Source organism: Triticum aestivum, chromosome 7D (assembly GCF_018294505.1).
Source record: "Triticum aestivum cultivar Chinese Spring chromosome 7D, IWGSC CS RefSeq v2.1, whole genome shotgun sequence".
NCBI classification, from domain to species: domain Eukaryota; kingdom Viridiplantae; phylum Streptophyta; class Magnoliopsida; order Poales; family Poaceae; genus Triticum; species Triticum aestivum.
The window spans coordinates 463922272-463937053 of record NC_057814.1 but is presented as its reverse complement, the minus strand read 5'-3'; the positions used below and the strand labels follow the sequence as shown (position 1 = coordinate 463937053).

Below are 14782 nucleotides of genomic sequence, written 5' to 3'. Positions count from 1 at the left end.
TTTTGGGATTGCAGTTGGAGGTAAAAATCAAACATTTTTTGTGTATAATGCATGAAGTTTCATGGGGTATAACTAGTCGACCTTCTAAAATGTTGAGTGGGCTTTCTGAGTAGTAAAAGCGTGTACAAAGACTCGACGTAGATGACTTCTCAACCTTTCACATCGCCGCCAGAAGAGCATTTTTTTTTCCCAGCCCCTAACAAATTTTACGGGCATAGAGGAGAGGAAAAGAAATGACAAAGCTTTCGTTTCACGGCTCTATAAAAAAAAGTAAAATCTCTAAAGTTCGAGCATGTAAGTGACTTGCTCATTGGGGGCGAGGCTCAATGTTAGTGCAACTAGCACATTTCTGTAGGGAAGGCCGCAATGTCGTGTCACGGAACTTTGTAGTGAGCCAGCTTGCACACATGGTAATTGCCAAAAACAAACCCGCTCGGATCTGGTGATCTCTAATCAGAGATGCGGTGGTTCCCCTCCTTGCATCGTTCGTTAGTGGTATGTTCGTGAGTGCGGGTGTGGCTTATCTGGTTCTGAATAACTCCAGTTCAGTTGTCATATCACTCTGATCGTCATTATGATGTTTTTTTACAAAAAAAAAAGACACTCTAGCAGCATCGTTGCTCGATCAGAATATTTTGCGCCCTCCATTCACCCAAATATTGGCACTACATACATTTCAGGACACACGCTTCGTTCTGCCGCCACCGACATCCCCGCATCACCGCATTTGTTGCCACCTTCACCGCCCGGACCATCGTGCTTTAGCCCCAATCGCCTCCCTGAGGTGGTCCGGGACCTCCCATGCTTCACTAAAATCCGGCGCCTGCTTCCACTGTCCGACCGTGCCACCCCTTCTGACATGCGAACTCAACGTGTTCAACGACTTCCCTAAAGGTACATTTTCCCAACCTTTTTTTGTAGATTTAGTTTAGTGGCTCATAGATTCATGTAGATCACATAGGATTCACATTTCATGTAGATGGATCCATTTTAGAGCTTTTGCTGATGATTCTCGTGGATTCGAGCTTCAAGTCTAGAAGTGAAATCATGGACATTGAAGTAGACGAGGTAATATTGATGGTTGTTGAACGGATAGTGAAAAAAGGAACAAAGACGAAGCATGTGGGGTGGCAAGTTGGTCATGCGAAATTTCACCGAAACAAAATCGAAGGCCATGAGAAGATGATGCGCGACTATTGTATGTTGGGTCGTACCTTCCAATCGTACGTGTTTCGGTGACGCTTCTGGATGACAGAATGGTTGTTTCATCAAATTATTGACGATATAAAAGTCAATGAACCTTTCTTCTAGCAACGGAGAAATGTCGTCGATCTCCTACCATTTTCCCCTTATTAAAAGGTGACCGCGACACTTTGCATGATTTCATATGGCGGTTCTGCAGATGCATTGGATGAATATTTTTGAATGGCCGAAGATACAACCATAAAGTGCACGAAAGTGTTCACTGATACAGTGGTGAGGGTTTATGATAGCAATGTCCATGAGTACCCAATGTAGAGCACACTAACCAGGCTTTGCAATGCCTGAAGTAAAAGGCTGGCCTAGGATGCTAGGGAGTGTCGATTGTATGCATTGGAAGTGAAAGAATTACTCTGTAGTTTGGCACGACTATTCACCGGGCATTACCATGAAAACAATAATTTTGGAAGTTGTTGTCTTTGATATTTTTTGGATTTTGCATTGCTACTTTGGGTTGTCTGGATCTCACAAGGACATCAATGTCTTTGCAGAGATCTCATATGTTGGCAGGGGTATCTCCTAATATTTCTACACCTTGAAACTTCATGATGAAGGGCCATCCATATGACCATGGCTACTATCTAGCCGTTGGCATCTTACCATCTTGATCAACATTGGGCCAAGATAATTTCTAATCATTAGACTAGAAAACTTAAAATTTCACCAAGGCAGAAGAAGCTCAGATGAAGGACACTGAGAGGACATTTGGAGTACTGTAAGCAAGGTTTTCAATTGTATGGGAGCCTACTCGTTTCTGGGACAAGGATATTGTGACGCCCCCGATTTGACCGTACACTAATCATGCACGCAAATGTGTACGATCAAGATCAGGGACTCACGGGAAGATATCACAACACAACTCTAAAACATAAATAAGTCATACAAGCATCATAATACAAGCCAGGGGCCTCGAGGGCTCGAATACAAGTGCTCGATCACAGACGAGTCAGCGGAAGCAACAATATCTGAGTACAGACATAAGTTAAACAAGTTTTCCTTAAGAAGGCTAGCACAAAAATGGCAACGATCGAAAAGGCAAGGCCTCCTGCCTGGGACCTCCTAACTACTCCTGGTCGTCGTCAGCGGCCTGCACGTAGTAGTAGGCACCTCCAGTGTCGTAGGAGTCGTCGTCGACGATGGCGTCTGGCTCCTCGACTCCAGCATCTGGTTGCGACAACCAGATAGAAAGGAAAGGGGGAAAAGAGGGAGAGAAGCAACCGTGAGTACTCATCCAAAGTACTCGCAAGAAAGGAGCTACACTACATATGCATGAGTATATGTGTAAAGGGGCATATCAGTGGACTGAACTGCAGAATGCCAGAATAAAAGGGGGATAGCTAGTCCTGTCGAAGACTACGCTTCTGGCAGCCTCCATCTTGCAGCATGTAGAAGAGAGTAGATTGTAGTCCTCCAAGTAGCATCGCATAGCATAATCCTATCCGGCGATCCCCTCCTCGTCGCCCTGTTAGAGAGCGACCACCGGGTTGTATCTGGCACTTGGAAGGGTGTATTTTATTCAGTATCCGGTTCTAGTTGTCATAAGGTCAAGGTACAACTCCGGGTCGTTCTTTTACCGAGGGACACGGCTATTCGAATAGATAAACTTCCCTGCAGGGGTGCACCACATAACCCAACACGCTTGATCCCATTCGGCCGGACACACTTTCCTGGGTCATGCCCGGCCTCAGAAGATCAACACGTCGCAGCCCCACCTAAGCACAACAGAGAGGTCAGCACGCCGGTCTAACCCTATGCGCGCAGGGGTCTGGGCCCATCGCCCTATGCACACCTGCACGTTGCGAACGCGGCCGCGAGCAGACCTAGCAACCCACACGATCACGGCGGTTACGTCAACACGGTCCAACACGGCGCGCGCCACTCAGTCGCTGACGTCAAGAAGGCTTCGGCTGATACCACGACGCCGGGATACCCATAACTACTCCCGCGTAGATGGTTAGTGCGTATAGACAAAATGGCCAGACTCAGATCAAATACCAAGATCTCGTTAAGCGTGTTAAGTATCTGCGAACGCCGACCAGGGCCAGGCCCACCTCTCTCCTAGGTGGTCTCAACCTGCCCTGTCGCTCCGCCTCAAAGTAACAGTCGGGGGCCGTCAGGAACCCAGGCCCACCTCTACCGGGGTGGAGCCACCTGTCCTTTCAGCCCCCTCATCAGAATCACTTGCGGGTACTCACCGAGCCGACCCGACTTTAGTCACCACATGTGTCATGTATATAATGTATATAGTATAAACCCGTGATCACCTCCCGAAGTGATCACGGCCCAGTAGTATAGCATGGCAAACGACAAGAGTGTAGGGCCACTGATGGAACACTAGCATCCTATACTAAGCAGTAGGATAGCAGGTAAGGGTAACAACTATAGCAACAATGACAGGCTATGCATCAGGATAGGATTAACGGAAAGCAGTAACATGCTACACTACTCTAATGCAAGCAGTATAGAGAAGAATAGGCGATATCTGGTGATCAAGGGGGGGCTTGCCTGGTTGCTCAGACAAGAGAGAGGGGTCGTCGGTGACGTAGTCGACCACAGGGGCATCAGCATCGTCACGGGGTCTACCGAAGAGAAGAGGGGGAGAAACAGTAAATACATAGCAAGCAAGTGCATAACAGGACAACAGGCAGAGCTAGACGTGTTCTAACGCGGTATGAGGTGATACCGGTGAAGGGGGGAGACATCCGGGAAAGTATCCCCGGTGTTTCGCGTTTTCGGACAGATGAACCGGAGGTGAAATGTTACAGGTTTGCTATGCTACGGATGTGTGGCGGACGAACGGTCTGCGTATCCGGATTCGTCTCGTCGTTCTGAGCAACTTTCATGTAGAAAGTATTTTCATCTGAGCTACGGTTTATTTTATATGATTTTCTAAAGTTTTAAATCATTTTAGAATGTATTTAATTTATTTAATTCAACATTATCCAGAATAGTGCCTGCTGACGTCATCATGACGTCAGCAGTCAACAGGGCGTTGACTGGGTCAAACTGACGTGTGGGACCCACCTGTCATTGACTGATTAATTAATTAACTAACAGTTTAATTAGTTAGTTATTAGATTAGTTTAATTAATCAAAAATTAATTAGGTTAATTAATTATTTTTAATATATTATTATTATTATTATTTATATATATTTTTTTAATTCTTTTTTTCTCATGGGAGTGGGGCCACTGGTCAGTGGCTTTGGGGGAGCCTAGCGGGCACTGGGCTAAGCAGCTGCGGGTACGCGCCCGTCAGGGCGAACCCGGGTGAGCGGGCGACGGCCGCCGAGGCGCGGCATAGCGCCGGAGTTGGCCGCGGGGCGGCGCAGGCTCGCGTGAGGGGGAGCAGAGCGGCGGGCGCGCGCTGCAGCGGGCGACAGGGGGAGCGAGGCAGGCGGGCGGGCGCCGCGATGGTGGGCGCGAGGAACGGGACGACGCGGGGACGGCTGGTGCGGTGCGCGCGCGCTGGAGCTAGGAGGGGATGGTGACTGCGACGGGGACAGCGCGGGCGCGTGGCCACGCACGGGCGACAGGTGTGTGCGAGGAAAGTATTGGGAGGGGGGAAGGGGCTCACCCCCGATGCAGGGGTACGGGCGGCGAGGGTTGACGGAGTCCGTCGAGGGGGAGGTCGAGGACGCGGTTCCGGCGAACGGCGACGGCGAGGCGGTCCTAGGGCGTGGGGGATGGCGGCACAGCGGTCAGGTAGCCCTGGGCGGGTGGCAAGGGCGAGGTGGCGGTCTGGTGAGGCGGCACCGACACCGGCGAGGTGGTGGCCTGACGAGGCGGCGGCGGTGAGCGCCGACGGAGGCTCCGGGCGAGGGCGGGGGCGACCGCGTCGGGGGCAGGGCGTGCGCCCGATCCAGATCGCGCGGGGAGGGGAGAAGGGGATCGTGGGGGGGGGGGGGGCGACTGGGTAGTGGCTAGGTCACGGGGGAGGCAGGGGTTAAGCAAGGGTTAGGTGGGCTGGCCTGGTTGGATGGTCAGCTGGGCCGAGGCCCAGCGGTGGGGGGGGTCCTTTTGTTTTGTTCTTATTTGTTTTCTATTTATTATTTTCTATTTATTTGCTATATATTTTTGTTTTATAAAATATACAAGTAGTACCTAAATTAGTGTTACAAAATACCCCAATGCCACAAAAAGTTTGGTGACAAAATAAAATAGTTTAGTAATTTATTATTAGTAAAAGGCATTTAATTAATTGTTTTTGCTACTGTTTAAATCCTTATAGTTAATTTAAGCATTATATAAAAGTTTTGTTTCTCCACCATAATTGCTTACGATTTATTTGAAACAACCCGAACATTTTAGTTTTAATTTTTTTGAAAACTTTTGTTGTTTGCTTTTCTTTTGAATTTGAATTTGAATCGGTTTCGAACTAACGCGAGATTAGCAAGAGTAACTCTGGTGATGTGCCATCATTAGCAGAGGTTTACTGTAGCTTGATTATCCGGGCGTCACAGATATCTTGGTAAATATCATGAAATGTTGCATGATCCTTCCTACCCAACATGATCATCAAGGTTGAGGGTAATATGCCAAGCTACATTGACTATGAAAATACTGGCACAACTTTCAGGCCTCATAGGCACACAAACCACATTCAAGCATTCCACAAGGCGTGCCAAGATATTGAAGATCGGGCCTCCCATCATCAGCTAAAGAAGGATCTCATTGAGTATCGTTGGCACCTAGCTGGGAGACTATGTTTAAATTTCTTTAGAATTCATTTATTTTACCTGGACGATTTATTTGATCAGAAAATTATTGCATTTGGATTATATTTGGATTAATGTTTTGTAATAATATATGTTGTATTATTGAATTATTTGATTTAAATTATTGTAACAGTGTAGAAATAAGAAAAGAAAAAATATAGATGTCGCATTATGGCACTCTGTGCTTGTGCACATCATCCACAACCTTCAAAACGGCTCGATATGCATTATGAAAGCTGCAAATATGGAGTGCATGCTTGTCTAGGTGAACATGATTTTGTAGCGGTGACCTCTCTCGGTGAGTGGGGGTGGCCACACATGAAGACATTGGCTTGGTTGTGCTTTACAGAGTGCCGAGTCTCGAGCTGTCAGGTGAAAACTCTAGGTTAGACATTCAATTTTTTGTAGCAGGAAAGACAATGGTGCTTTCTACGCCGTTTTCTTGTTGAAGGCATTGTTTGCAGTATGCTCACATTGCTCTTCAGTGTGAAACCCTTGATCCAACCTTAGTTGTTGGATCCGACGATGGTAGTGCTCTTGCGTCGTATCTTTTCTCCATGTGCCATTTTGGATAATCTTCCCGTGGTTTGTTGTTCTCAATGGTGTGGCTATGCTTGATGTTGTTGGCTGCTGTTGCAAATCATTGACCGCTAAGTATGCTTTTTAGCTCATGTTTTTACTTTGTTTCGCTTTGTTTTGGTTGTTCGATGTCTCGATTACCTTCTGGTATCATGTTTTTGTATACACTGGGTGTGCTTGGTATCATCTTGATATTACTATGTTATCCGATAATATAAGTTATGTCAAATTGACTATAAAAAATATTTATAATTGGATCCACAAACGGCTGCATTTCTTGATAGAATGAAAATTATTTCAGAAAAATCAGAGTGCACTTCGCATGTAGTTGCTCCTAGTAGTCTAGCACCCCACGAATTGACTTTTTAGTTATATATCCTCCATTGTTTTCTTTCCATTCCCAGATTAGAGAGAAGGAACGGGTAATACTGAAGTATTATATCTTTGTTGACATTTATACCCGGCCAATGGAAGGCCTGAGAACGGGCAGTGAAGGTTAGAATTTAGGGTTCATGCGGACGGCCAAGGCACATAAAAATGGAGTTCGGACGGCAATGTTAAATAATGAAAGGGATATTATTCTCAGGCTGGGTGCATGGATGTAAGGCGTACGTGTACTTGAGCAAATCAGGGCCAGAGATATGTCAACCGCTTGAATAATCTCCACGGATTAGTGGTGGCCACCTAAACAATTCAAGAGTTTTTGGAACCATAAAATCCCGAATTCAACACTGGTAATGCTCCCCATTCATGCATCAAAGAAATTAATGCATGGAAAATTGTCCAGGTCAATTGTAGAGTACAGTATTTTATCATTTTGAAAAGGCACGAAAATGCAAACATTTCAAGAAAAAAAATAACTTTTTTGAGAAAAAAAAACTCCAAAGTGTGCCCTGAATCCGAACAAGATGACTTCAGCTAGTGAAAAGGACGCTGTTAATTAAGCTTATATCAAATTATGCCATGGAATCTTGTCAAAGCTTACATTAGTTTCTTTAGTTGTTTATCCAAAAGCTTAATTCATCCTAAGAACTCTGCATGGACAACCCATCAAGTAACATTATTTTCAGTTTTTCAGTTTTTTTCAGTACCATGTTTGTCTCGGCACAATTGATTTAGCGTATTAAATTATGATAGTGGTACTGTATTTCTTATGCATCTTACTTAATTGCATTCATGGAGTAATAATATCCCAGTTTTTTAAAACTTGCCGTCCGCCATTCGATGTGTATCGTGCCTAGGCCACTCTTACTAGTACTTGATAGTGATACTTCATTTCTAATGTATGCTGCTTAACGTTGATGCTACGGATTAGTGGTGGTAATCTAAACAACTCGACATTTTTATTGTACCCATGGAACCACAAATTTAATTCTACATTGATAGTGCTACCCATTCACTCACCAAAGAAATTTTTTAATGGAATTTTATCCAAGTCAAACTGTTATTTGGCATTGTATTTTCTTTTTGAAAAGAAGGAAATGTCCGTGCAAACATCTCCTATGTTAAAGGAAAAGGAAACTCTGCTAAGCTCTCTTGCACTGCACTCGGTCAAAAGTGTGCCATGTATGGGTTCCGAGTGGAAAAGGTGTGCCCTGAATCCAGACAACATGATTGCAATGCAAAATAAACTTGGGAATAGGTCGATATTAATTAAATGAAGCTTAAATAGTAGTATGCCATTGAATCTTGTGAAAGCCTACTTTTCCCATGATGTTTAATTATGCAAAAAGAACTCTGGTAAACTCTCTTACATTGTACTAGGTCAGAGTTGCGCCCTGAACCCGGACAAGATGACTTGAACTTGTGAACAGGTCGCTGTTAATTAACGGAAACTTAAATTAGTTCTCATTAAAAATATATTTCCATAAATTTGATATAGTACTCGGTCCAAAATATAATGTATTTTAGTTTCGTTTTAAGTAAAACATTGTAAGCTATGATCAAGTTTATAGAGAAATTTATCAACATACACTTTGCCAAATCAATGTCATTCGAATATCATGGAATATTTATTCATATGATTATTTTTAAAAGAGGGACACCCCCAGTCTATACACAACCTGCTATTATTTTGAAATTCAATTACCTAAAGTAGCCATGTCGAAGAAAAGTTTTCACTATTTACATACATTGGTCTAGGCACGAATGACTCAAGAGCTTCAACGACAGCTGCCAGATCCGCGACATGAGTATGGTTCCTCCTTGATACCGTGGAGGCGATCTTCTGCGGGAGGGGGGATATCACACCCATCCGCTAGCACCAATAGCTACCTCATCTAGTCAACGGTGATGGTGGCGGGGGTCTCTTCCTTGGGAGGCAGTTGGCTAGGTGGTTCCATTGGGCATGCACAACTTTCGTGTGTGGTTGCAGTGGGCGCCGAGAGAAGTGCGCGACCTCCGCTCGTGGACACCATGGTTGTTCTGCATAGAATACTCGCTGGTGTAGCTATCAAACAATCTGACTGTGAGTTCGTGTTTGGAACATCGTTTCATGTGTGGGGTGAAAACACTTGTCTGGGCCATTATTTGGTCGGATTCACCGGTGACAAATAGTTTCATTACCTTTTTGGTGTGTCTCCATGTCAATGTTCTAGGCTTCATTGCTAGTCTCGTCACCCAGGATGAGAAGCCTTGTTCTAGTCGTCTTTGGTCGGACATGACAACGGTGGCGTGAGTACTCTATCCCTTCTGGAAGGTGTTGTGAAGAGATTTACTCAATCGTATGTGTTATTTATATCTCGTAATAGTTCTACCTTACTTGTCTATGTTGTGTACTCTGCATGTTAATGATTTCCTCTCATTGCTTTGCATCAACTTTAGTAAAAATAAGTTTGTATGTATCTCAAGGTACGAGGCCGAGAGGTTTATCTTCCCCTTTCGAAAAACACGTCTGCATGCTTCGGTAATCAACCTATTAATAGCCATCTAATATAGCTAAACATAACCCCGTAAAGTCATGAAGCGGAGTTTCTCCTCTTGCGCCGCCAGGGAGACCTAGATCGCATCTATTCCTCCGCCACGGTACGTGCTGGGCAAAGCCCGCGCCGCATCGGCGGCAGCAGGGAGGTCCTTCCAAGTTGTGGTGCCCTTGTGGAGCACAGGGTATGTTCGGGAGGGCCGGCCACTTCATGTTTCTGCCATGTGTGCGTTGGCGATGGTTAGTCCGAGCTTGTGGCTCATCTCTGACCTGACCTGGTCTGGTCATCGGAGAAGTGGGCCTCATGACGGGATCCTGGGCGGCGATGGGCTTTATGTTGTCTTAGGGCCTTTGTTAGGGCAGCGCTACGGTGACGTCGACCCTCTGTAGGAATAATGGTATGCATCAACGACTTCCCGGCCGTTGCTTCTACAAGCTCCCGGGTTCAAGAAAGTTTGCTCCGCCAAGGCGGAGGCCTAGTGGCAGCATCAAGCTATGTTAAATCATGTAATTGATAGTTTCCTTTGTATAGATGATTGAGAGTTGTCTCGTATAGGCATTCATTCTGTAATTACTTCATGCCATGTAATCCCCTCGTATATATGAGAGAGGTGCGACCCAAAAAAGGCAACATATACAATTGCCATTTATTCTTTCTCACATGGTAACAGAGCCAATTCTCTTCCTACCCACGGCAAGTCTCCGATGGATGCAGAAGGAAGAAGATTTCGGCCCTCTCAAGAAATAAAATGTAATTTTATTGGGTTGACTTGCATTTTTTTGTAGTTGATTGGGTTGACTTATGCAATGTTATGTACTATCAAGAAATGACACCTTTAATAGGTCAAGAGATTGGTTGGAAGATCACGAATCATATTACAAGTCTCATGGTATATATTTCCTCCGTTCCTAAATATTTATCTTTCTAGAGATTTTAACAAGTGACTACATACGGAGCAAAATGAGTGAATCTACACTCTAAAATATGTCTATATACATCCGTATGTGGTAGTCGAATAGAAATCTCTAAAAAGACAAATATGTAGGAACGAAGGGAGTATGAGAATAGAAGGTAGAATTAGTGATATTTTTCTTTTTTTGAAAACTCCCCATCTGTATGTGTGAGTTTGTAAGGACCTGTGTTGATTAATATATGGCCTAGAAAATGCACTATATTTTTGGACCAAGGCATGGCCGCTACAAATTTGCCACTCATACCACAATCATGATTTATTTATTTTTGCCTTGAAACAATCACAAATCTGAACGTACACTGCATTTCATCGAGAATTTTGGGTGAAAATGTCTCCATTAACCGACCTGAAAACCGAGAAATCTCACCACACTATAGCTCTAGCCATAAACCATGGCACTAGCGAATGCACCAGGTCTAGTGGCCAAATACAACTCACGAGAGTGAAACTTCTTTCAACCTTAGTACTTCCCACTACATAATCTACACTGGTTCGTCCGATAATCATACTAGTGCACAATGTCAGCATACTAGCACTGGTACTGCCACCAGAGAACTCCTTCCTTCGTTCGGGATTGGTACATCTATCAGCGTCAGGTGTTGTTGCTCCACTTGTAGCGGCGGAAGAGGTCCTCGGTCTGGGCGTTCTTGAAGGCGCTGCAGCCGATGACGTAGACGACGAGGAGCGCGACGGTGGCGGCGACGAGCGCCACGTTGGCCCGGCGCCACTGGTCGCGCAGGGTGCCCAGCATGCCGGCCTTGCAGGATTCGCACCAGTAGCAGAGCTGCCGCGGGTCGTTGCTCCAGGCGCCGCAGTCCGCGTCCGCCGCCGGGTTTGCCGGGCTGGCCCACACCGTCGGGGACACGTACGCGTACCCGCACGCCGTCGGCGGCTTGCAGCAGCCGGACTGCACGCGCGACGACAACCAGAGAGTAAGTCCAGAGCAAGCAGTTGCGCAAGGGGACAAGAATGAGCGCATGCAGCGTGACTGCGTGAGCTGGGTAGCAAGGACATCAAAGCCATGCCATGCTTAATTTGGTTGCATCATGCACATGGAAGCTTCCACCTTCCATCACCTCGAATCGGTAATCATCTAGGATGGCTAAATCACACGCTTCCGCGCGCTGACCCACATTTCTATGTGGATCTATTCTCACATGTACTCCTAGACTCCACTTCGATCACAGTTCTTTCTTCAGCAAGTTCACTGGTGGTACTCACATGGACAGGACCTACCTGCACTTGCACGCTAAGCGCCCAAATAATCATCAGCCTGCCTGGCATTGATTCGACTTTGGACCATTTGCATCAAGGAACAAAATGAATGTCCCACAATGCAGTCGATCAATGGATGTAAGTTTGTAACATTTTGAAAGATATAGTAGCTAATCTAACCATGGTTATGATTTGATTCCTGTTACCAACCAGTAGTACTGTAGTAGCCACTTCAGATTATAACCCTACGCACATTGGTCATCTAATTTGACCCCAGAAATTAGCACGCTGTAGGCCTACATTTACCGATTAATTCTACAATGCGAGCATTTAACTTTTGATTACCCTTGAAACTTGCAGCAATTAACATCAGTAAGCACTACCTGGAGCGGGGAGAGGTCGGACTGGTAGAACTGCTCGGGGGCGATGAAGAAGGCGGTCTCCATGGTGAGCTTCTTGCAGGTGTCCGACGCGACGAGGCACGCCCTGATCCCCTCCCACCGCCGGGGATCCCCAGCAACATACCCGCGCAGCCAGCCAGAGAAGCCCTCGAGGCGGTACTCGCGGTAGGCGCGGCCGGGCACGTCGTACGCCCCGGAGCCGTGGGTGACGGCGAAGGCGAAGACGAGGAGCGCCAGGAGGAGCGTGATGAGGGCCGCCATGGCGAAGAGGTAGGCGGCCAGCAGGCCCTGGCGGTTCCAGTAGGCGCCGACGAAGCCCGCGAGGGCGACGAGGAGGAGGAGCACGCCGAGGATGGCCACGGGCCAGCGCGCCAGCCGCGCGCACTCGGCGCCCTGCTTGGAGGCGAACCAGAGGCCCGTGGCCACCACCGGGATGGTGCAGATTAGGGCCAGGAAGTTGAGGCACGCCGTGATGTTGTTGCTCACGGCCATCGCCGCAGGCGCGGGCGGGCTCGCCGGACGGAGACGGACGGAGCGAGCGAGAGTGAGGGTGCGCGGAGTGGAGTGAGCCAGTGACTGCGAGTGTGACGACTTCGGTTTCTTGGTGGGGTGGTGGGGAGGAGACCTTTCTTGTTGGCCCCTTGTACAAATTTCCGGGGTATTGTTTTGCACCTTCAGGGCTGCAGCGGTGCACGATGGTTGCGGGGAAGCGATGGGGTGAGAGATGCTCGGTGGAGTGGAAGGTGTGAAACAGAGGACACGGGCACACACTGCTCAGGCAGAGGGCAGCGAGGCGCGTGTTGGATGATGTGCCCGATGAGATCGCGGAGGTCGGCAGCGGCGGCAAATTTGACAATTTTAACCCAAATGAACTACTTCTAAAAAAAATTACTCAGCTGACTTTTTTTTAGTGGCGCCCGACACGAAGGCGCCACACTACACTGTGCAACGCCTCATAGATAGGCGCTACACGTCTGGCCAGCGTCGCATCCCGGACTGCCTAAAAATTACTAAGTCAATGTGCAGCGCCTAAGAGCTAGACGCCACACTATACAGTGTAGCGCCTAGCCTCTAGGCGTTGCACTAGTGGTTGCCTATCAAATGAAGCAATCACTAGTGCAATGCCTAGAGGCTAGGCGCTACACTGTATAGTGTGGCGCCTAGCTCTCAGGCGCTACACACTGACTTAGTAATTTTCGGATCACACGGGTGCGACGCTGGCCAGACATGTAGCGCATATCTGTGAGGCGCTGCACAGTGTAGTGTGGCGCTTTGTGTCGGGCGTCACTAAAAAAGGTCAGGTGAGTGAAATTTTTTTTAGAGGCAGTTCATTTTGTGAAATGATTTCATCCACATGTCAAAATTGTTAAATTTGCCGGCAGCGGCAGGGCAGCTTCCGTGGACGCACGCGCACGTGTCGTGTCGCCGTGCGGCGTCCGCCGGTGAGAGGAGAGAAGGCGGCGCCGATGCCGCTGATTGACACCGTCGGCCGTGCTGCTACAGGCAATCTGGACCCTGCTGGCGTGCCGACTTGTTTTTTTTCTGAGGGGAGCCGACTTGATCCAGATGGGAAGACCGCAAATCCATCGTTCGGCGGATAAGACAAGAGGATGATGGGATAGAATTTATGGAAACAGCTCCTCGGCCGTGCGCTATGTGCCGTTGGGCCACTGACATGTAGGGAGCCGATTTGGTTTCATCGGGATGGGAAAGCCGCAGAAACATCATCCGACAAATAAGACAAGAGGAGGATGGGATGGTATGGAAGCGCCTCCTTCGTCGTGCGCTATGTGTCGTTGGACCACTGACATGTGGGTCCACATGTCAGTGATGGAACGGAGGGTACCATACGTCAGAGGATCCTCATCCAGAATTTACATGTACCCATTCCCTGTTTTACCTATAAAAGTTTTATATGTAGGCCCTACATCAGTAGACCCTAAATAATTTCTTCACAGACCAACCCAAATTTTTACCCGGCCTGACATTTGGCCAAAAGAAAGCACTAACCTGGCCACAACATACGCCTCAAAAGGCTTTATATTGTTTATTGTGTCGAAATAGTGTTTTTCCTTTTGAAATGTTGTTGAATGTTTCTTTTTTTGCCGGGAGTTTTGAATGTTTCTAGTGATTGTAGGAATGGTATCCTAGATGGATTTGTGCGTACAAGGGTAAAGATGCGAGGGGATGAAAATACGACAGAGATGGGGATGAGAAAATTTTATCACCGCAAGCGCTCGCGGGGATTGGCGGGTGGGGGTGGGGGGAGGGGCATTGTGAACCTATTAAGGGGACGAGGATGTGAGTCTAATACCCGTCTGGGTAATCCCCATTGCCAGGTTGAACTCTATACAAAAGAAAAGCTTGATCTCTATACACTGCATTCTGCGGCACACAGTAGCGCGCCACACATGGCCTCCCAGGCTGGGCTGCCGATCCATTCGCGCTGGATCGAACGATCTCTATAGCGTAATTCCGTACCTTGCTCTGTAGCGTATATTATAGCGTATGCTATACAATGCCGTGTAATATAGCATTTAATTTTTTGAATTACTCGAATAAACATCGGAAAACAGAAAAAATATATGAATTTCCTACATGAACAAATATTTGAGATGAGATTTTGTTTGAAATTCTAATCTTTTTACAATATTTTTATTTTTTAGAAGTTCTGAACTTTTTTTACAAACATTGAAATTCTGGATGTTTTTTGTAA

General features: G+C 46.8%; 1 protein-coding gene across 1 annotated transcript; it reads right to left on the bottom strand.

Annotated features, from left to right (window-relative positions):
• Positions 1 to 10691: 10691 nt before the first annotated feature.
• LOC123165561 (tetraspanin-2) lies at positions 10692 to 12829 on the bottom strand. Its single transcript, XM_044583227.1, has 2 exons — positions 12049 to 12829; positions 10692 to 11357 (listed from the first exon to the last, which is right to left on the bottom strand). Exons 1-2 carry the CDS (start codon positions 12556 to 12558, stop codon positions 11043 to 11045), a joined length of 825 nt encoding a protein of 274 aa, XP_044439162.1. The 5' UTR covers positions 12559 to 12829; the 3' UTR covers positions 10692 to 11042.
• Between the last annotated feature and the right edge of the window lie 1953 nt (positions 12830 to 14782).